Source organism: Gopherus flavomarginatus, chromosome 1 (genome assembly GCF_025201925.1).
Source record: "Gopherus flavomarginatus isolate rGopFla2 chromosome 1, rGopFla2.mat.asm, whole genome shotgun sequence".
Lineage (NCBI taxonomy): Eukaryota > Metazoa > Chordata > Testudines > Testudinidae > Gopherus > Gopherus flavomarginatus.
This window is the reverse complement of record NC_066617.1, coordinates 92,723,252-92,745,722: the sequence shown is the minus strand read 5'-3', so window position 1 is coordinate 92,745,722 and position 22,471 is coordinate 92,723,252. Positions and strand designations below refer to the sequence as shown.

The 22,471-nt window shown below is 48.0% G+C and overlaps 1 protein-coding gene and 1 long non-coding RNA gene across 9 annotated transcripts in view; one reads left to right on the top strand and one right to left on the bottom strand.

Annotated features, from left to right (window-relative positions):
• AGBL3 (AGBL carboxypeptidase 3) overlaps positions 1 to 11,368 on the top strand; it is a 75,454-nt gene extending 64,086 nt beyond the window's left edge. For 3 of the 8 annotated variants that reach the window (XM_050933671.1, XM_050933676.1, XM_050933675.1), the window contains 5 exons: positions 2,218 to 2,406; positions 4,778 to 4,826; positions 6,272 to 6,474; positions 8,090 to 8,342; positions 9,715 to 11,368. In XM_050933671.1, coding sequence (XP_050789628.1) covers positions 2,218 to 2,406; positions 4,778 to 4,826; positions 6,272 to 6,474; positions 8,090 to 8,342; positions 9,715 to 10,111 — 1,091 coding nt within the window. In that variant the 3' untranslated portion in view covers positions 10,112 to 11,368. Of the gene's footprint in view, positions 1 to 2,217; positions 2,407 to 4,777; positions 4,827 to 5,085; positions 5,177 to 6,271; positions 6,475 to 8,089; positions 8,343 to 9,714 lie in introns of those variants that run through there. The other 5 variants (XM_050933674.1, XM_050933670.1, XM_050933672.1 and 2 more) reach the window with 4 other exon arrangements.
• LOC127040030 (uncharacterized) lies at positions 11,019 to 15,208 on the bottom strand. Its single transcript, XR_007771333.1, has 2 exons — positions 14,709 to 15,208; positions 11,019 to 12,432 (listed from the first exon to the last, which is right to left on the bottom strand). It is a non-coding gene; the product is annotated as an uncharacterized LOC127040030 (long non-coding RNA).
• Between the last annotated feature and the right edge of the window lie 7,263 nt (positions 15,209 to 22,471).

The window sequence follows — 22,471 nt, the reverse complement described above, 5'->3', positions numbered from 1 at the left end:
TACATCGGCCAGATGAGTCTCTGAGCTTCGAGCACTTACGGTAGACCCACCGTAAACTGTCTTTCACAAGGATAAGGTACAGTTGTGACTACATCCGGCGTTCCTCCCTGAAGTGGTGTCGGCCTTCCATACCAATCAGGACATCTTCCTTCTGGTCTTCTTCACAAAGCCTCATTCATCCCGACGGGAACAGCAGTTACACTCCTTAGATGTCCGTAGGGCGCTCGCTTTTTATATCGATCTGATGAAGCCCTTCCGTAAATCCCCCCAACTCTTCGTTGCAGTGGCTGACCGGATGAAGGCCCTACCTGTCTCCTCCCAGAGGATCTCCTCTTGGGTGACAGCGTGCATCCGCACGTGCTATGACTTGGCTCATATTCCCTCGAGCCATCTCACTGCACATTCTACCACAGCTCAGGCTTCATCAGCTGCCTTCCTGGCCCATGTACCAATCCAGGAAATATGTCGCGCAGCTACCTGGTCCTTGGTCCACACCTTTGCTTCTCACTATGCTCTGGTCCAACAATCTAGAGATGATGCAGCCTTTGGCTCAGCGGTTCTGCACTCTGCCACATCTCACTCCAACCCCACCACCTAGGTAAGGCTTGGGAATCACCTAACTGGAATGGATATGAGCAACCACTCGAAGAAGAAAAAACGGTTACTCACCTTTGTAACTGTTGTTCTTCTAGATGTGTTGCTCATATCCATTCCAAACCCACCCTCCTTCCCCTCTGTCAGAGTACCCGGCAAGAAGGAACTGAGAGGTGGCTGGGTCGGCTGGGGTATATATCCAGTGCCATAGCAGTGCCACTCCAGGGGGCGCCCAGCCAACCCACTGAGTGTTGCTAGGGTAAAAAGTCTTCCAACGAACATGCACACGGCGCGCACACACCTAACTGGAATGGATATGAGCAACACATCTCAAAGAACAGTTACAAAGGTGAGTAACCGTCTTTTCTGCTGCAGCCTTCACCACGACCAGCTCCACTATGCCAGCTGTGCTGCTCCTCTAGCTGACCCGTGAGCCACTCCAGCCATCTCTGCAAACCGCTCCACTCCATTCACTGTTCCATGAGCTGCTCCAACATGCTGCAAACTGGTCCGCTCTGCCAGCCGCTTAGCGATAGGTCTTCAGGCTCCCCCACTAGTTAACACAGCACTCAGTGATTTCAGCTCTTAGTAGGGGAGCCCTGGTGCTGGTGCACCATTGGCCCAACATGAATTCAGCTCAGCAGTCTCTAGATGGACTCCTAATGGGATCAAAATTAGCTCTACTCCTTAACAGTGGATAGAGGAGGATGTGCAATTGGTGTTCCAGGCCCTCAAAAGGGGCCCATACCATCAGGCGCGTGCACCCACCCACCAGTCCCCAACCTCTCTCAATTCACTGGGTTTTGGAACCCATGTCCCTTGTCTAGCAAGTACTACTTAATTTAGGTTGAGTCATTTCTGTCATAAAGCAGTCTCATAGTTTCTCATTCACATAATTAGGGTAACAGCACTTTTTTTTCCTCCTGCCCCAATAACAAAGAAATTGGGGATCCCAGCTGTCAAAATAACCATCCCAGGCCGCCGTGGGCTTGTGCTGGGTGGGGTGGGTGTGCCAATGCAAATACCTGGAATCCCTTTCCACACTCCCTGAGATTCTTTCCACACTCCCCATAATTCACCACCAGATGTCAGGATAGAGCTCATCCTGACTCTGCTTACATCTATATTCACATCTACACAGATATAGTACAAATACATATACCAGCCCAGGTATTCTGGAGGGACAGATTAAAAAAATCTGGCCATGTTGTTTTTTTTTTTTTGTTTTTTTTTTTTTGCCTCAGCCTCTAATTGTGGGCACAAAGAGTTCTAGGAATAATTTACTTCAGTGAGACTATTCATGTTCTTAAAGTTAGGCACAGGCTTAAATGCGTTGCTTGTTCAAGGTCTGTCTGCGGAAGAAGAGGTTAACAAGGAACTTGAACATTCATTAGTGGAACACGATTTCTGAGATTTGGCCTGCAGCCTTTAGAGGGGTTATACACAGTCCTCAGCTATTGTATTCCATATCCAAAAATTAACAATTTTATAGAGATTTGTAGATTATATTCTGCCAGGTTTTCCTGGAAATGGCACTAGCTAAAGGAAGAATGACTAAACAATAACTAATGGAAATGCATGATTAAATACATTTATCTTTGACATTGATTATTGTTTTCTTAGACTTGGACTGGACCAGTGTGTCCCAACCTCTAAAACATTTCATATCCCAGAGACTTTTTCTCCCTCCTGCCATCCTCAAACAAATGTGCTATATAGGTTCAACAGCAGGGAATGGGGCAATTTCTGGGTGTCAGCTTCCCAAGGTGATGAATAGGCCGAAAGTGAAAGAAAAAAAGGCACAGCGAAGAGGTGAGGAGTAGTGGAAACTGGGACGGGTAAAACATATCTAGAAAATTGAATTCCATATTAACATTAGAGATAATCAGACAGCTGACAATCCCCAGAGAAAGACTGTTGGGATCTAATTATTATTTGTATTACAGTAGTGCTTAGGGGTGGGTTAGGTGCTCTCTACGTACATGGGAGGAGACACTGTCCTTCTCTTTAAGAGTTTACAATGTAAGTAGGCAAGACATTCAAAGTGAGGGCGAAAGGAAATATTATTGTCCCAATTTTACAGATGGAGAATGGAGGCTCAAAAAGATGAAGTGACTTATAGACTCATAGACTCATAGGTCAGAAGGGACCAATCTGATCATCTAGTCTGACCTCCTGCACAAGGCAGGCCACAGAACCCCACCCATCCAATTTTATAACAACCCCTATCCCAGGACCGAGTTATTGAAATCCTCAAAAATGGTTTGAAGACCTCAAGCTGCAGAGACACCACCAGCAAGCGACCCGTGCCCCACGCTGCAGGGGAAGGCGAAAAACCTCCAGGGCACCTGCCAATCCGCCCTGGAGGAAAATTCCTTCCCGACCCCAAATATGGCGATCAGCTAAACCCTGAGCATGTGGGCAAGAGTCACTGGCTAGCACCCAAGAAGGAATTCTCCGCAGCAACTCAGTACCCATCGCATGCAACATCTCCCCGCAGACCATTGAGCAGACCTGTCTGGTGGTAATTCAAGATCAATTGCCCAAATTAACGATCCTATCATAACATCCCCTCCATATACTTATCAAGCTTTGTCTTAAAGCCAGGAAAGTCTTTTGCCCCTACTACTTCCCTCGGAAGGCTATTCCAGAACTTCACTCCCCTAATGGTCAGAAACCTTCGTCTAATTTCAAGTCTAAACTTCCTAATATCCAGTTTATACCCATTCGTCCTCGTGGCTACATTAGTACTAAACTTAAATAATTCCTCTCCCTCCCTAACGTTAACCCCCTTGATATATTTATATAGGGCGAGCATATCCCCCCTCAGCCTCTTTTGGCCAGGCTAAACAAGCCAAGCTCTTTGAGTCTCCTTTCATAAGGCAGTTTTTCCATTCCTCGGATCATCCTCGTAGCCCGTCTCTGAACCTGTTCCAGTTTGAATTCATCCTTCTTGAACATGGGACACCAGAACTGCACACAGTATTCCAGATGGGGTCTCACCAACGCCGTATACAACGGTACTAACACCTCCTTATCCTTGCAGGAAATACCCCGCCTGATGCATCCCAAAATCGCATTTGCTTTTTTAACAGCCGTATCACATTGGCGACTCATAGTCATCCTGCTATCAACCAGTACCCCAAGGTCCTTCTCTTCCTCCGTCGCTTCCAACTGATGCGCCCCCAACGTATATCTAAAATTCTTATTATTAATTCCTAAATGCATGATCTTGCACTTTTCACTATTGTATTTCATCCTATTTCTATTACTCCAGTTTACAAGGTGGTTCAGATCTTCCTGAATAGCATCCCTGTCCTTCTCCGTGTTAGCAATACCCCCCAGCTTCGTGTCATCCGCAAACTTTATTAGCACATTCCCGCTCTTTGTGCCAAGGTCAGTAATAAAAAGGTTACATAAGATCGGTCCCAAAACCGATCCTTGAGGGACTCCACTGGTGACCTCCACTGGACTCCACAGGAAGTCTGTGACAGGGTCAGGTATTGAACCCAGAGATCCTGAGTCACACATATTGAAACTAGGTGCAGTAGAGGGGACTTTTCTCTGGATTTTGATAGAACTATACTAACAAATGTGATCTTGGGCAAATCACTTAACTGCTCTATGCCTCAGTTTCCCTATCTGTAAAATAAAAATAATAATACTTCCGTGCTTCATAGGGGTGCTGAAAGTAATTCATTAATGTTAAAGGTGCTCAGATGCTAAAGTATTGAGCACATTAGAAATGATTATAATTTAAATAAATAAAATTAGCATTTACTCATATTCAATTGAAGTTATAATGTATGTTGCTCATCTACCAAACTTAAATAGTCTAAATTTTGTTTAATCTGAAGGCTATTTGATCAGTTGTGCTGTTTCAAATATCAAGGTAAATCCAGCTGAGGTACTAGCAGGATAATGGATATATGCTCCAAGGCCAAAATGTTCAAAACTGCATGCCTAAAATTAGGCTACTAATCTGTACTTAAGCACCTAAATAAGTTGCTTGATTTTCAGAGGTCCTAAGCACCCACAACTCCCTATGACTTACATTAGCCATCAAAAGTGGGAGTAAACTGTAAAGACAAACATCAGGGTATTGTATTGTGTGTTGAACTATTTCCTCTAAATCTGACGTGCACATTCATTACAGTGAGGATTTCTTTCCTACTTTTTATAGTAAAACTGCCTGTTACAACCTCCATCAAGCAAGTGGGAAAATGCTTCAGGTAAGAGAACATTATATTTGATTTCCAGCATTTCTCTTGGAGGGGAAAGAGTGATCCCAGCTTGATTTTTCAAAGTCCCTCTTTATGATGTGGAGAGGGAAACAGACTGAAACAGAGATTAAAATCATTTACCAGGGGAAGGATGATCCCCTTTTGGAAGATGATTTTCAGAGGTGGTGGTGGCGGCTTTTTTTCCCCCGCTGATCTTTTTTATTTATCTGACTTTCTGTTCTTCTGTCATTTTGTCTTGCCATTTTAGGCCCCAGTTCTGCAAATCCTTATACATGTGCTTAACTTTAAACATGTGATTTGCCCCACTGAAATCAATGGGACTACTCACATACTTACAGGTAAGACATGGATATCTGCACTTCCAGGTTTGGGCTGTCTTGGCAGTGAAATCTGAAGGCTGTATCCTCTTCTGGATGTGCAGGACTTTTATACCAGTAACACTGACGTTCAGTGTTCATTAAGTACATAAATACCTACCTACTGATAGGCTGTTAGTTCCCTTTGCTTGTTCAATATGCACAGTAAGCTATTCCTGGGTTGGCAGTGCCTGGTGGTATGTTATTCAAAAGTAGAATCAGTGCTACTGGTAGCCAGTCAAATTGCAGGATGGCAGAAAATTACTTATTACATTTGAAAGAGGATAAAGCTTTGGCCAGTCAGCATCCAGTTTATTTATAAAAGTACCATATGCTTTAAAAAAAAATACTTTTATACCAAAGATGGCTTGCATGAGTGGCTAACAGTAGACTTATTGTCTGAATCTCAGTATGCAGCAGAGAAAGAACCTTCACGAGAGCCAGACCAAGACTTGAAAACTCTTTGCTTATTATTATTACTATTATTATTGCGGTAGCACCCAGGAGCACCAGTCATGGACCGGAATCCCAGTGTGCTAGGCACTGTACAAACACAGGACAAAAAGCTAGTCCCTGCCCCAGAAGGCTTATGAAATAAGGTTAACCATTAAATTTTCTATATTGAGAGTTAAAGCAAAACCCACCTCTTCGTTTAAGCTTTCCCACAATAGTACCTTATTTCTCATACTTTTGTATTAAAAAGAAACTAAGCCTATCTTCCCAGAAAGGGAAAAAAGAAATATCATTGTTCTTGTTTTTTACTCTTGAGCTACTCTGGTGACTCTCCAGTACTCGTGGGATGGGCACCAGTATAAGATCCTGGATGGATGGTGGTACAGTGGCCAAATGTCATTTGCATCAGTATCCATCAGATAAAATGATTGGGCCACCATAGTTTGTTTTGTACAGTTGAACTACATGGGAAAATGCCCCCCCACACACACTTTAACTTGGCATTAATGTAACAACAGGAGATCCTCCAGCTGTAACAGTGTCATTGTCTTTTATATACAGATATATAGTCACAAATTAGTCTGGAAATAAATGAATTACTGGTGTGAATGCCATTTCTTTCAGCTCTGAGAGACTGACTCAGGGTGCCGAAGAGAATGTTCTTGAAAAGAATTGTTTGCCTCTGGGGTTAGGAGAAAGCATGTCCCAAGATGCAACCTTACCTAAGAGAGCAAACCTCTATTCACCGTTCTTCAAGATGACATCTCAAAGTGTAGAGAAGCACCAACGCAGAGGGGTCACCAGCTGCACAGAAAAGACACTTACCTGTATGAAAGGTTTTTTATATGTTTTTAATTAAAGTATTCTAGGTGCCAAAAGACAACAGGATTTGCTTTTGTTTAGTGCATTCCCTAGTCCAGATATCCTAAAGCATTTTACAAAGCAATGAGTTAGATGATGGAAGTGCAAGGATTGTGCTGAAAAATACAGCAACCATTAGGTTTTCAGCAATAACTTACATGCCAGAGGATGTCAGAACTGGTTTCATTGAGTAAATTTACCAGGATATAGGAGATGAATCTATATCTTTTCCACTGGATGTTAACCTCTGCCCAATCTGCAGCGCCCCCTACAGGGCAGAAGCTGGGTGAGGAGTGGGACTGAAACCTCGATCCCCGGCACCCCCCCAGGACTGAAGCTGGGAGGGACAGGGTTGAAGCTCCAATCCCCAGCCCCCACCCCCCGGGCTGAAACCGGGTGAGGCGTGGGACTGAAGCCCAAATCCCTGGCACCCCTCGCAGAGCTGAAGCCGGGAGGCACGGGGCTGAATCCCAGAGCCCCAAGCCCTGGTGCTCCCTGTGGGGCAGAACCCTGAGCCCATGGTGGGCTGGGTTGGGGACATGGAGGGCATTGCTTCCCCCACGCCAAAGTGCAGTGTAAGAGCACCATCTCGAGGGCAGCTCCACATCTCCCTGAGCGCCCACCGCCATCTCCTCTCCTCCCACCCCCAGCCAGGTCGGAGGCAGGAAGCCAGAGCCGGGCAGTGCGGGGCAACTCCTGCTCTGACTGGTGCCATGGAGCAGGCAATGGCAGCATTCCCTGGTCTCCTGCTCGTGCCCCAGACTGAAGCTTCTCCTCAGGTCCCAGCCCCCTTTGCTCCAGCAGAGGCAGCCAGTAAGAGCCCCCTAGGTGGGGAGACCTGGCTCTGTGGCTGACAGACCCATCTGGGAACAGGGACTGCAAGGGAGTCCTCCTGCACACAGCCCCTAACACCCATCTCCCTATACCCTGAGCTACACCCTTGCTGCAGCCTGAGCTACCCCCCGCCTGCACACAGCCCCTAGCAGCTGCCTCCCTGCACCCCGAGTTACCCCCATAGCTGCATACAGCCCCTAGCCACCCCCTCCCTGCACCCACAGCCACCCCCTGTGTGCACACAGACCCAGCTACCCTCTGTCTGTACACAGCCCCTAGCTACCCCCTCCCTGCACCTTAAGCTGTTTTCAATTTTTTTGAGCTAAGCACCCCACCTTTGAGTTATAATTTAAATGTATAAACTCCCTCCATGGACCCCACCGTGCGGAGGTGGCTCAAACCTTGCTGACCCCTGACTCCCCCAAATAGAAGTCAAACTACGCCTATGCCCAAGGTCCCTGCCCTGAGGCACGCCCCCCTCCCCTGGGTCCTGGAGTTCTTATAGCATGTCGAGCAGGGCCTCAGAGAGAAAGCTGAGAACCCCTGCACTATAGTATATTAGGCTGTAAAGCATGTTGTAGATCACTGCTCATATTGGATGCACCCTGCTGCCAGACTTTCCATTCTTGTAAGCTAAACTAAACTATCAGAGTAGGTTCACATTTCACTAAAATCATGTATCATCTTAGCTAATAAAGAATTCACACATGGCTGATGTGGTGTAGCTTTTTTTCCTTTTTGGCCCAGATCTGGATCGCTATGCAAAGAGCAGTTCAAGCAGGGAAGAAAGAAAAGTGAAGAACAGGTCACCACTGAAAAGTTCAAGGTCCTGCCGAAACAGGACAACAAACCAAGGAGCGAATGTTAGGATGATCAAGTCATGCCAGACACAAGAATCACTGCAACTTTCTCTCCCTATAGTGCCTGGTGCAAAGGACAGGGAATCCAATGAAAAGTGTCATGAGGGTGAACCACAGCCAAAATCCTTTGGCCAGCACCGGTAGGTGAAGAAGAGTCCATTACTGAACTTGCCTATCCTGTCAGTGATATGTTGAATGTACATTGTGGCATGAACAATGAGGGTGTCAGCACTAACAGAAGCAAAAGTTCTTGCTTTATTTCTAAGCCATACACAGCTGGGCAACTGAAAAATGAGGGATCTCATCTGCTCAGGGATTTCTCTGTCCTCACTGCACAAGCTTACTTTTGAGTCTCTCCTGAGTAGAAACTTCCACTTGTGGTCTATCATATGCATTGTTTTTTTGTAATGCAAACTCCTACCCAGTAGCAACTGAGCTAAGAATATAGCCCTCATTTTTGTTTGGCATTTCAAGCTGATCTTGACTCTTGACCCTGATACACATGTTGAGAGATTTATTCACCAAGCCACTCAACCTATCTTTTGAGACTGACATACATATCTCATGATCTGTGATAGATAAATTGGAGGGTCATAAACCATATAGATTATAATAATTATCATCTGTCATCCGGGAGAATCTCGTAGCACTTTACAATCATACAAAATCTGTACATAGGTATCATTTTATTGACAGTGGACACCTGAGAGTTGATTTGCAACCATTTATGAGGCATGATACTATACAACAGTTTAGCACAGGAAGTTAAAAATAGCTCATATCCAATTGAACCTTAGCTGTTTAAATTTCCCAACATGTTCAGTTATCCAGCATGCAATTTGGCTAGGACTGCCCTCTCACTACCTCTTCTTTATCTCCACCTCTCAACGGTTTGTACCCCAAAACTAAGTCAAAACCCAGTACTGAGCAGTTCAACTGAGTGTGGCCAGCACTGGATTTAGCCAATAGTACAAGAAATCTCCTTTGATTATATTTGTATGCTGCTAGAAAGAGTTATTAACTACAATATAGAATTTGTAAAATACCTAGAATGATAGATGGATTGACTTGATAGACAGAATTGGACAGGGCCGCGCCGGGGGGGCGTGGGGGCAAGTGGGACAATTTGCCCCAGCCCTGCAGAGACCCCCACAAGAGTTTTTCAGGGCCCCTGGAGCAGGGTCCTTCACTTGCTCCGGAGGCCCCAGAAAACTCTTGCGGGGCCCGGGCCCCCGGAGCTTCTTCCGCTCTGGGTCTTCAGTGGCAATTCGGCGGTGGGGGGTCCTTCTGTTCCAGGACCTGCTGCCGAAGTGCTAGGTCTTCGGCAGCAATTTGGCGGCGGGGCCCTCCGCCACCGAAGACCCCAGGCCTCCTGAATCCTCTGGACAGCCCTGGAATTGGAGGACATAGCCACCAGATGGTATTTTGTAGACATGTCTATAATACAAGTTGAATAGGGTGGACTGAGATACATGTAAGGCACTAACTGACATATTTTGTTTTTCTATACAGAGCAGACCTGGCAACTTGTTCAAATATGAAAGGGAACATGGCCAGGCCTACATTATCAAGCAAAATGATTTTACTGTCCCAACATGACAACAGAGAAACATTCCATCCAGCATCTTTGCTATGTGCCATGAAGAAGACATCAACAAAAGGATTATTGTGCAATAGTGAGACCAAGGCAGTGGCTAAGAGAAAAACTCTGGAGCCTGGGTCACAGACTCTACTTACAAGACCTTCCAGTCGCAACTGGGTGAATTTCCTGTCAGGCTTAGAAATTGATGCAAATGTTGTGAAAAACGGTACCTTACAAGCTAAAATATACAGCCATCCAGGCTCCATTCAGACAGGACATCAACTCTGGGAAATGAGTGGCTTCACATCAGATACCCTGAGGGATTAGGACTCCAGTCCTGGGGAAACCCTTTGGCAGGAGTGCTGTGAAAATGCAGCAGAAGTGTATACAGTGCAAAGAAGTTTAGCCTCACACTGTCCTGCAAGACAGATTCTAGATTTCCAGAACCTCTGAGTGATAGCTAAAGAAGGCACAGCATTTAAGTTTCTTTTAGAATTTTTTCATTTTTTAATTGTCAGTGAATTTCAGACATAAGAAAAACACCTGAATCATCTGACTTCTTCAGAATTAACGTGATATCTGACCAGAATGGAAAACTAAAAAGGGGAAGGATTTGTGTTACTCAATTCAGACCCTACCAGCCACTTTAAGAAACAGTGCTAATGGACTCCTAGGGGAATTCCATCCAGTTCTGTACAGCTGATGGTTGCTAGTCACAGATTAGGACCTTTGGGGGAATATAGGGAATGCAGATCAGGGACTGCCTATGCTAGAGAGTCTGGGGAAGTAAAGGAGGATGTTGTTCCACTGTGAGGCAAAAGCAAAAAGCAGAAGTTTATTCTAAAATTAAAAAGCTAAAAGTAAGTAAAGTGCCTTAAAAAATTCCATCTTGTTGTATGTCTTGCTATGGTGCTGGATCCCAGATGTGACTAAAACTGCTGTCTTTGTTGCTGTCCATCTAATCCATTGTACTTATGCCTATTTAATATTTGTTCCTTCCCCAAGATGGGCCAGGATTAATCCCAAGGACACTAGCTTGGGGTTTGAGATCAGTAGAGTTGGCTAAAAGTGCTAAGTGCAGAGATGCTTTTCTCAGTACTCAGATGATACCTGAGTCCATTGTATCCTAGAACCTCGCTGTGCGTTTAGTGTTAGTTGTGACTAGAATAAAGGTGTGTTGTTCGAACATGTGACTTTATGAGAAGAGCTTAACATATGGGGCAATGAAGCAATGCATGTTTCTGGTTTTATTCCTTGAATTGACATACAGTGTTCCCCACAAAATAGAAATTATTAGACATTCTTACATCAGTAAACTGAACAGGAAGTTTCCTGGAAACCCCAGGACTGGATTTCCATGTAATTCCTAATTGCCTCGGTTAATGATAGGCACTGTAGGAAACCTTCAAGTAGTGGGACAGATCCTGAGCTGTGACCAATGTGCCTCAGCATAGCTCCAGAGCAGACTGTAAAGATGCCATTTGCACCCTCTTGATCATTGGGCAGCTCAGCGCCAGGCCAGTCCACTGGCACAGATTAGATCAGTCTACTTTAACCTGCACCAACAGTCAGCAACCTCCAGGGCCTAGTCTGGCAGCCACAGCTCTGAGGCAGGATGGCCTACAAGCTGCAGCAGCCATACCCAACCAGAAGGGATTCCTCTCTGCACAGGGAATCCTCAAAGAGCCAAGGAGAATTCCCACGCAGCTGAGTAAATTGGTTTCAGGGCAGTTTTTCAGGGAGGTTCCATGAGAGCTCATGCAGTTTGTGATGAATTCTGGAACACGGGCGGAGAGTTACATGGGTCTGTGGTTCCCATGCTCCAGCAATATTCAGGCCCCCACGGCCCAGTTTCACCAATGTTGGGGGCTGGGTCTCTCCCCCAGCCCTGCCTGCCACCCTGCATGACTCCCACAGAGCATCCCCTGACCCCACCTGCTGCCCCCACATGCCTCCCCCAAAGCGTCCCTGCCTGTGCCCTGGGCAGCGGGTGGCTGCCCTTCTGCTCTGTGCTGTGCTCCCTTGCTGGCGGCTGCCGCTGCTGGCTACAAAAGGGAGCGCTGTGGTGGTAGGCTGAGGTGTTTGGGTGGAGGTTCAGAGGAGTGAGTGACTGAGTGCAGCAGCTCAGCGAGCCCCAGGTGACTGCTCAGCCCACTTTGGGCTTTTTCTTTTCCTTCCTCTCTTCCGCTTTTCTTTTATTTTGCTAGTTTCCCTTCTTTGTGGCTGTAGCCAGGGCACTCTGACCCTTCCCCTCCACGCTTTCTCCTCCCCATCTCCACTTTGGGGGACGAAACTCAGGCTGTTTTTCTGTCTCCTGGCAGCAAACAACTTCACCGCTTCTCCTCCTCCCCTCTCCCACTGAGCCAGCTTCTTTCCCCTCTGTCTCCTTGGGTGCAATGTAGCCTTTTGTTTCCCCGTGGCCAGCAGGACTTCTCGCTGCACCTCCCGCACGTGAGCAGCTCCTTTCAGCTTCTCCCGGGATGCAGCGTGAAGTCTCGCCCGCCACCCCACCCCAACCCCTCCCCGGAATTGAAGGTGGGGAAAAGTTTATTGACTGTCAGTTTTCCCTCTGAACTCTTGTTGCTCTTGTTTTTGAATGAGGATTTCTTGCTCTGGGGAAGTGTAACTCCCTGGACCTGAGATGGGCCCTAGGAGCAGGTGCAGTGACAGTGGTGCAGGTTAGTGCGCTGTCAGGTGGGGGGAGCCCTCCCCTGGAGCTCGCTGCTGCTGGCAGGGAGAGGATTTGGGGCCACGGGGGGGGGGAGTGGGGCAATTTGCCCTGGGCCCCGCAGGGGTCCCGCGAGCCGCTCTGGGTTTTTGGTGCACTTCGGTGGCGGGCCCTTCACTCGCTCCGAGTCTTTGGCGGCGGGTCCTTCAGTGCAGGAGGCTCCGAGCAAGTGAAGGACCCGCCCCCCAGTGCTGCGGAAGCTTCGGAGCGCCGCCCGGTGAGTACAAGCGCCGCAAGCGGCAGAAGGAAAAAAAAAGCCGCGGTGGCGGCACTTAGGTCGCTCTACCGTAGGGTGACCAGACGTCCCGATATTTGCTTGTTTGTGCCGCGTCCCGACCAATAAAAACAAACGCTCCTCCCCGCCCCCTTCTTATCCCATTGGATCCCTCCCCAAATCCCCGCCCCCTCACGGCCCCATGGCTCCCTCCTCAAATCCCCGCCTCTTGCCAAGCCCGCCGTGCCCAGGAGACGTAGGGAAGCGCTGGGCTGGGGTGAGTGTGAGTTCGGGTTGGCGCCGAGCAGGCGGCACTCGGGCGCGGTACTGGAGGGAGAGCAGCGGGCGGCCCGCGGGGCCAGGCGGCGGCGGCTGTTCTCCCCACCTGGGAAGCGGGACTCGAGAGCAGCCGCTGCTGCAGCTCCCACTGCCGCGGGGGGAGGAAGTGGCCAAGCACGTGGCGCTCGGCGGCTGCGGCTTTGGCTCCGGCTCCCGGGCCCGAACCCCCCGAGCCTGGGCCTGCTGCGGGGACCCAGCGCGCACGCTGCGCCCAGCCCCTGGCCAGTCGCCTCTGGGCTGGCTGCCCGGCTGGTGCAATCCTGCGGCGGAGGCATCGGCAGCCCAGCCCCGTTCGTTCCCCTGCGGGACCCGAGCGGGATGGGGGGGCTGTGGCCTGCTGCCCCTACTCCAGGGCCGCCCGCGGGATTGCACCAGCCGGGCAGCCAGCCCAGATGCTACTGGCCAGGGGCTGGGTCCCCGCAGCAGGCCCGGGTTCGGGCCCGGGTGCCAGCGCCGCAGCCGCCGAGCTTGGCCAGCGGCCGCTTCCTCCCCCCGCGGCTGTGGGAGCTGCAGCAGCTGCTGCTCCCGAGTCCCGCTGCCCAGGTGGGGAGAACAGCCGCTGCGGGCCACCTCCTCCTCTCCCTCCAGGTACCGCGCCCGAGTCCTGCCTGCTCGGCGCTAGGCCGGACTCTCAGTCTCCCGGGCCTCGCTCCAGCGCTTGCGGGGTGGGGGAGGAATCGGGGGTGGGGAGTGGTTGTTGTGTTTTTTTGTTTGTTTGTTTTTTGCTCTGCTGCCTTTTTTCCCCCTTTGCCCCTGCCCCGCCCCCTCGCGTCCCGATATTTGACCTGGGTGATCTGGTCACCCTACTCTACCCCACTGCTTCATACTTCAGCTGCATTCAGCGGCGGGTCCTACCCTGCGAGAGGGACCCGCTGCTGAATTGCCAAAGACCTGGCCCTGCCCCAGGCCCCCTGAATCCTCTGTGTGGCCCTGAGAGGGTTGGGGGGGCTGCCTGCACCCCAAACTCCTGATCCTTGGCCCCACCCCAGAGCCTGCACCCCCAGCCAGAGCCCTCACCTCCCTGCACCTCTAGCCTCTGCCCCAGCCCTGAGCCTCCTCCTGAACCCTTCATCCCTTGCTCCACCCTGCAGCCCCCACCCCTACATTGTGCAATATAGGGAAACCATTAAACACTTACTGTTTCCAGTCCATTTTTACTTTATTTTAAAATAAATATATGCTTACAAGGCAGGTGGGGGGGTGGGGCAGGACTTGGACCTATTCTGCGCACCACCAAAAATTATACCAATCTGATGCCCCTGTCCCAGAAATGTGTATCTATTACCATAGTGGAACATACCCAAACTCACATGAAATATGGGTCAGATAATAGAGAGCCCCAAAAGGAACCCCCTCTCATATTTACTTGGCTTAATATCACAACAAACACAGCTTCCCTATGCCCTGGGAATGTCACAGTAACATAGAGTTGACTTCCTCCTCTTGTGTACTGAACAATAGGATATTGCAAGTAAACAGGACAATGCTGTAACTGTAGTTGCTCCAGCTGTATCCTGAGCCAGTAGTGATCTCAAGATAGCTCATTTCAGTACAGCGCTTCAAACCTCTAAACGCTCACTCCACGCATGTGACTAGTGAGATCAGTGTATGAAATGTTAAGGCTTGATCCCATAAAGACTTACAGATATGACTAGCTTTACAGCCTTTGCACGGAAGATTCACACTTGCTTCTCTCCAGCTGGCTGTTCCAGCAGGTTTTCCTGCAGTTGAAAGAAAACATGAAGTGGGTTAGGTCCAGCATGCAGATGTTGTAAACAGTATTGATACCTCACCAGGATAACAAATTACAGTATCAGTTTAAAACGATGGTACATTTAGTAGGAAGTCATGGCCCGACCCCCAAACACTCCTCACGGGCCCTGAAGCACTCTACCTCCAGGTATAGCAGCCTCAACAGCAGTGGTGGATGTGGGGCTGTTACCCGCACACTTTAGGGCACACACCTTTACTCAGTTCCTAGGACTCAAGGCATAACCTGATTGATTTACACACCTTCGCCCTTTCCCAGGTCTCTGGCTGGGCTCTGGGCGAAAGGCACCTAACCTTACTCAGTTTCTAGGGCTCAGGGCCACCCATGCCCAATTCCTCAGGCTCCGAGTGTAATCTGGTTCACTTAAGTACCCACTCTTACCCGTTTCCTAGGGCTCGGGGCATACTCCTCTGTGCATTTCCAGGATCTTTTTACCAGTGAAAGAGCCTTACACAGTAATATCCTTATCTTCTATTTATTAACAATTACCAAGCAAAATACACATGCTAAGCATACAGTGCTGTGCTCACCAATGCTGATCACACAGGTGGACTTTCCCTGTTGCCCAGGCAAGTTCAGTCTCATCTGGATTCTGGTTGCTTCATGTCACAGTCATGCAGAGGATTCTTAGCAGCTCTGCTCTTGGGCTGTGTCTTCGGTGGTGAGTTCTACTTTCAGGTCTTTCCTTCCTATTATTCTTTTCCCTTTTCCTTTCTTTTTCCTTCCCAGCTAGTCTCCTTCTTGGACCTCAGTTTATCTAGTGAAACTTGAGTTCCGCTTAGCTATACTTCAATCATTTTACTGAAATGTTAGAAAATAATTTTTGACCAGTCCTAACATATTGTGAAATAATTCATACCCCACCATCTTCGCTGATTTAAATCTTGTAAAATTAATTGTGACAGAAACAATCAAAGAAGCAGACAGAAACCATAGAGATAAACAAAATAGATTTCACACCCCCAACTGTTGATAAGATTCCTTGCCAGACAGAGGGCCATCAAACAAAGTTTTCTTTAAACATGTTAGGGCTTGGCTACACTTGAAACTCCAAAGCGCTGCCGCGGGAGCGCTCCCGCAGCAGCGCTTTGAAGTGCGAGTGCGGTCGTGGCGCCAGCGCTGGGAGAGAGCTCTCCCAGCACTACAGGTACTCCACCTCCCCGTGGGGATTAGCTTGCAGTGCTGGGAGCACAGCTCCAGCGCTGGGGCACTGTTTACACTGGCGCGTTACAGCACTGTAACTTGCTGCCCTCAGGGGTGTGTTTTTTCACATCCCTGAGAGAGAAAGTTGCAGCGCTGTAAAGTGCCAGTGTAGCCAAGGCCTTAGGAGATTCCTTGCTTATCTGACGATGGTGCCTTCTTAACAATCCAATATTACATTGTTTTGATATAATTTAGAAGGAATGTGAGGATGTGACTTCCTGAGTCTTGACTCATGGCTGCTGCTCTCCTACTACGGCTGCAGAAAAAGGCCTCAGACCTTACAAGGCAAGGTACCTGGGGAATCCTGCCTCCATCAGAGGAACACAAACCCAGCCTTCTTGAAAAACAAATAGTGAAGCAAAGCAAGCAGTAAAAGCTATGGTCACCTGTCATAAACAGATAGTCAAGGGTTAATAGAACAGAAGTACTTCATGTCTCTTTTGCCTGTAAAGGGTCAAGTTCAGTAAGCCAGGCTGTCACCTGACCAGAGGACCAATCAGGGGACAGGATACTTTCAAATCTTGAAGGAGGGAAGTTTTTGTGTGTGCTGTTAGATTTTTGTTGTTCACTCTGGGGGCTCAGAGGGACCAGACGTGCAACCAGGTTTCTCTCCAGTCTCTCCGATACAAGCTCTTGTAAGTTCAGAATAGTGAGTGCTAGGTAGACAAAGCGAGTTAGGCTTATGTTTGTTTTCTTTATTTACAAATGTGTATTTGGCTGGAAGGATTTTAATTTGTACTTGTATACTTAGGCTGGGAGGGTATTCCCAGTGTCTATAGCTGAAAGACCCTGTAACATATTCCATCTTAAATTTACAAAGAAAATTTTTACTGTTTTTTCTTTCTTTGATTAAAAGCTTTTCTTGTTTTTTTTACTCTGGTGAGACCCCACGAGACGGGGTCTGGATTCACCAGGGACTTGGTGGGGAGAAAGGAGGGAAGGGGAAGAGAGAGGTTAATTTCTCTCTGTGTTAGGATTACTTTCTCTCTCAGGAAGAGTCAGGGAGGGGGAGAGGGAAGGAGCAGGGAAGATGAATTTTCCGCTCTGTTAAAAGATTCAAGGAGTTTGAATCACAGTAATCTTCCAGGGTAACCCAGGGAGGGGAAGCCTGGGAGAGGAAACAGTGAGGGAAAGGGTTTACTTTCCTTGTGTTAAGATCCAGAGGGTCTGGGTCTTGGGGGTCCCCGGGCAAGGTTTTGGGGGGACCAGAGTGTACCAGGCACTGGAATTCCTGGTTGGTGGCAGCGCTACAGGTTCTAAGCTGGTAATTGAGCTTAGAGGAATTCATGCTGGTACCTCATCTTTTGGACGCTAAGGTTCAGAGTGGGGAATTATACCATGACACCACCAATGACAATAAGTAAAATGTAACATTTCTAAGTCAGCCACCTCCTCTGCTGATTCCAGTTGATTATTGTGCCCTTCACTGAGCCAGGACCTGCTTTGCTTATACACCTCAAGCCTAACTGCATGGAGCATCCCCTTTTTATCTTAATCCAGAGCATCATCTGAGACAAATCAGCATTTTCACTTGTGATTTGAAACAGGATTGGAATTCATGTCTCCAGAAAGGACAACGTAGTAACTCACTCGTTGCTTTTTCCAGCCTCCTCCTGTTGTATATGCCCTTTAATCAGGGAATAGTCTTTCATGTCACTTGTTTTATATGTGCTTCTATTGCACTTTTACATTCTCTAGTTACTGGTCTTTTTCTTAGGCCTTGTCTACAGTGGCAAATTTCTGCACAGTAAAGCAGCTTTCTGCATTGTAACTCCTGGGTGTATACACTGCCAAGCACGGCTAGATCCAGCTTTTTTGCCGCCCCAGGCAGGGCTGCCCGGGGGTGGGGGGCAAGTGGGGCAATTTGCCCTGGGTCCCGCAGGGGCCCCCATGAGAGTTTTTCAGGGCCCCTGGAGCAGAGTCCTTCACTTGCTCCCGGGACCCCGGAAAATTCTGGTGCGGCCTGGGCCCCCAGAGCTTCTTCCACTCCAGGTCTTCGGTGACAATTTGGCGGTGGGAGGTCCTTCTGCCCCGGGACCCGCCACCGAAGTGCCGGGTCTTTGGTGGCAATTCGGTGGCAAGGGGCTCACGTCACCGAAGACCCCAGGCCCCTGAATCCTCTGGGCAGCCCTGGCCCCAGGCTGCGAAAAAAAAAGAAGAAAAAAAAGAAAAACCTGATTGAGCTCCCACCAAATTGCTGCCGAAGACTGAAGTGGACCGATTCAGCTGCCACCGAAGTGCCACTGCTGCTGATCCGGACTTGCCACCCCAACAAAGGATGGAGTGCCACCTTTTTCTGTTGGCCGCCCCAGGTACCTGCTTTCTTCTCTGGTGCCTGGAGCCGGCCCTGCTGCCAAGCCACTTAGTGCGCCAAAACTGTGCAGCTGCAACTGTGACAAATTTGGTCACAGAGACCCCCTTGGGACTATCACATGCTGTGCTTGAATTACCTCTGAGCCATTTTCCCTGCCAGCTTAGGACTCCAGAACCCCACCTCATTGAGCCAGACATGCTAGCCTGCTACAACATAGACCCAGGTCTGGGCCACACTCCCAAAGCTGCAGACTTAAACTAAAAACTGCTCAGCATGTTTCCTATCTCCAGCACCCAGATACCCAGCTCCCAATGGGAGCCAAACCCCCAAAAATCTGTTTTACTCTGTATAAAGCTTATAAAGGATAAATTCCTAAATTGTCCACCCTCTATATCACTGATAGAGATGCACAGCTGTTTGCTCCCCCAGGTATTAATCACTTACTCTGGGTTCATTAATAAACAAAAGTTATTTTATTAAGTAAAAAAAGTAGTATTTAAGTGGTTTCAAGTAATAACAGACAGAACAAAGTAAGTCACCAAGCAAAATAAAGCAAAAACATTCAAGTCTAAGCCTAATACATTAAGAAACTGATTACAGGTAATATGTCACCCTCAGAGATAAAACATTATGGACTGCAATGTCACAGCAGCGCTGTAAAAAAAACCACCACGATGAGAGATGTACAGCTTTCTGCGCCGGCGGTACAGCACCATGGTGCCAGTGCAGACACCCTTGTTGATTACACTGCTGCAATTGGCCTCCAGGATGTGTCCCACAATGCCTCTTCTCGCCTCTCTGGTCATTGGTTTGTATTCTACTGCCCTGCCCTCAGGTGACCAACCATCATCCCCACCCCTTCTTCGGGAATTTTAAAATTCCTTCCTGTTTGCTTGGTGACACGTGGTGGTCTCAGCGCATCTTTCCAGGTGACCATGCCTGCTCCATGCACTAGGCATCCCCTGCTTGGAGCAATGCCTAGCTGCTGGACCTCATCAGCATTTGGGGAGCGGAGGCTGTCCCAGCTGCACTCCAGCAGTAGGAATTATGATACCTACAAACAGGTTTCATGATGCATGACAGAAAGGGGCCATGACTGGGACACACTGTAGTGCAGGGTCAAAGTGAAGGAGCTGCAGAATGCCTACCACAAGGCACAGGAGGCAAACTGCCACTCCGGTGATGCGCCCACAAGCTTCTGGTTATTCAAAGAACTGGACACAATACTCGATGGTGACCTCTGTCATAGTATAATTCCCAACTCTGGACCTTAGCGTCCAGGATATGGGTACTAGCCTAAAGTCCTCTAAGCTTAATTACCAGCTTAGATTCTGTAGCGCTGCCAACAATCAGGAATTCCAGGGCCTGATACCCTCTGGTCCCCCCAAACCCTTCCCTGGGGTCCCCCAAGACCCAGATTCCTTGAGTCTCACAACAAAGGGGAATAAACCATTTCCCTTCCCCCTCCTTTCTTCCTCCCAGCTCTTTCCTGCCCTGGGTACACTAGGAGACCACCGTGATTCAACTCCTTGAATCACCACACCGAGAGGAATGTTACCTTCCCCCTCCCTTCTTCCCCGGAGAGAGATACAGAGATAAACGCAGAGAGCAGGTTTTTCTTCCCTCCTCCCTTTCCTTTCTCCTACCAATTCCCTGGTGAGTGCAGACTCCCTTCCCTGAAGTCTTACAAAAGATAATCAAAAAATCAATTAGATTTAAAAAAAAAGAGAAAAACTTTAATAAAGAAGGAAAAACATAAAAATTGTCTCTGTAATCAAGATGGTAAATATACAGGGGGGCGTTTAGCTTATAGACAATAGAAAGAAGCTTTCTCCAGCAGAAACACAATTTAAGCTACTTCCAGCAAGTACACATCTGCAAATAAAGAAAAAACAAGTTAAAAGACTATAACCGCCTTTTTACTTACTCACTATTCTGAATAGATAAGAGACTGTAGCAGGGAGATTGGCAGAAACCTGGTTGCACCTCTAGTCCCGTCCAGGACCTAGAGAGAACAACACACAAACCCAAAACCCACAAACAAAGGCTTCCCTCCACCTAATTTGAAAGTATCTTGTTTCCTGATTGGTCCTCTGGTCAGGTGTTTGGGTCCCTGTTTGTTAACTCTTTACAGGTAAAAGAGACATTAACCCTTAACTATCTGTTTATGACAACCTCACCTCCACTGCAAAGGCCACTGTGGATACTTCGGTGGCTTGCGTGCCACTCAAGAGTGGACCAAGCCAGGAGGAGGAAATCTTCAACGAGGATGTGGAATGGGAGGCAGAGGGGGACCCAGAGGCAGACGATGACTTGGAGGTCAGAGATGCATGCAGTCAGGAGCTTGGAAAAGCACAACAATGCTGATATGTGTGTTTTTGTTTCTCTCTCCCCTCTGGTTGTTGTTTTTTAATAAAAGAATTGTTTTGGTTTGAAAGCGATCGTTATTCCATTAATTGAAAGCAAACAGAGCCCTGCAAAACGACGGGCAATTTTCTTACACCTTCATAGTGCATCTTCTGCACCAATCACTATCACCTCCTAGCATTACAAGCAGTGCACTCCCAAGCATGGCAACAAATATTAGTGACTTTCAGCCTCAAATTGCTGCCTCAAGGCATCCCTGAACCTTGTGACCCTGTGCTGTGCCCCTATAATAGCCCTGGACTCTGGCGTTCCAGCACCTCCGGGAATGCCACAAGCAATCTTGTGTCAGACCTACTACATGTGGCAAAATCAATGTCAAACTACTCTTGCCTTTGTAGTTTAAGGAATAACTCTACTGCCACTCACGACGTGTTAGCCAGAGCGAGCAGCAGACTGGTCAACAGTGCAGGATCCATTTCTGCAGACTGAAGAGGCAGAGCACGCAGTACACAAAGGGTTGAAAAATGGTGTTAAATGCGGATGGACGTACAGGCATTGCTGGGATGTGAAGCAATGCATCACAGGGCATCGGGACAGGACCCAGGATGTCCCACGACCCCCTCCTCCTTCCCACAACTCTTAGTGGCAGAAGAGAAAGAGGTGCTCTGTTGGATAGCTGCCAAGATTGCACTCCTCTGAATACCACTGCAAGTGTGAACACACTATTGCACCAGCAGCTGACAGTGTGAACACACAATAGCAGTTTCCTTTCAGCGCTCTCTGAGCAGCGCTGTAACAGCCGGCACTGTAACTCTGCCAGCACAGACATACCGTTAGATCTTCTTTAGGTCACTGTTACATAGCTCCCAGTCTAGGCTGTGTGAATTCTGACCATGGTGAACTCAGGGTGCTTTCTTCAACAAATCTGTGTAGAAATTTGAGTCAAGAAGGTGAATTAATATTTTTGCTTCAAGGCACTTAGTTCTTCCCCTTGTTTGTGTAAATGATCTGTTAGTGTGAATGGGGAACAGGTCAGAATTCCATTTCATTGTCCATGCTCATTCTACAGTGTCAGTAGAAGCAAATCAATTCTGTGTATATTCTTTTCTGTGACTAATGAGCCCAAGGTCCTAAAGCTAAAACCCCCTCTTTTTACCACTCTGATTTTGCAAAGTTTGGGGTGACTTACTGAAGCCTGGAAGTATCAGAGTTCAAAAAGCTGGTGTAATTGCTGCTTTTTTCTGGGGCTCTGATCTGAACTCCTGACTGATTCTGCTGAAGGTAAAAATAATCTATGCATGTATTTACACCTTCAAAGCACTTTAAAGAGATTCTATAACTAATCCTCTGCACAGTTCTTTGGGGATAGATTCCGTTCTTCATGTCATGGCTGCCAGACTGCACTAGTTATCTGCCTGGCCACATGGAACTTTTTCTGAGAAGTAGTCGACAGATAACCACTGTGCAGTGTGACCATTCCTAAGAGACCTAGAATTTCACAGACAACGGGCAGCAGACACTCAGAACCACCAGAAGCTATACTAAAAATTGGGATCTGAAGGAAAGAGGGTCAATGGGAGTGAGAAAAGAAGACTTAGGTCAGGGTCTAGACTAGAAAAGCTAGTATAGTATAGCTATATGGCCAAACCCTCCTATTGTCAAGTATCAGAGGGGTAGCCATGTTAGTCTGGATCTGTAAAAGCAGCAAAGAATCCTGTGGCACCTTATAGACTAACAGACGTTTTGGAGCA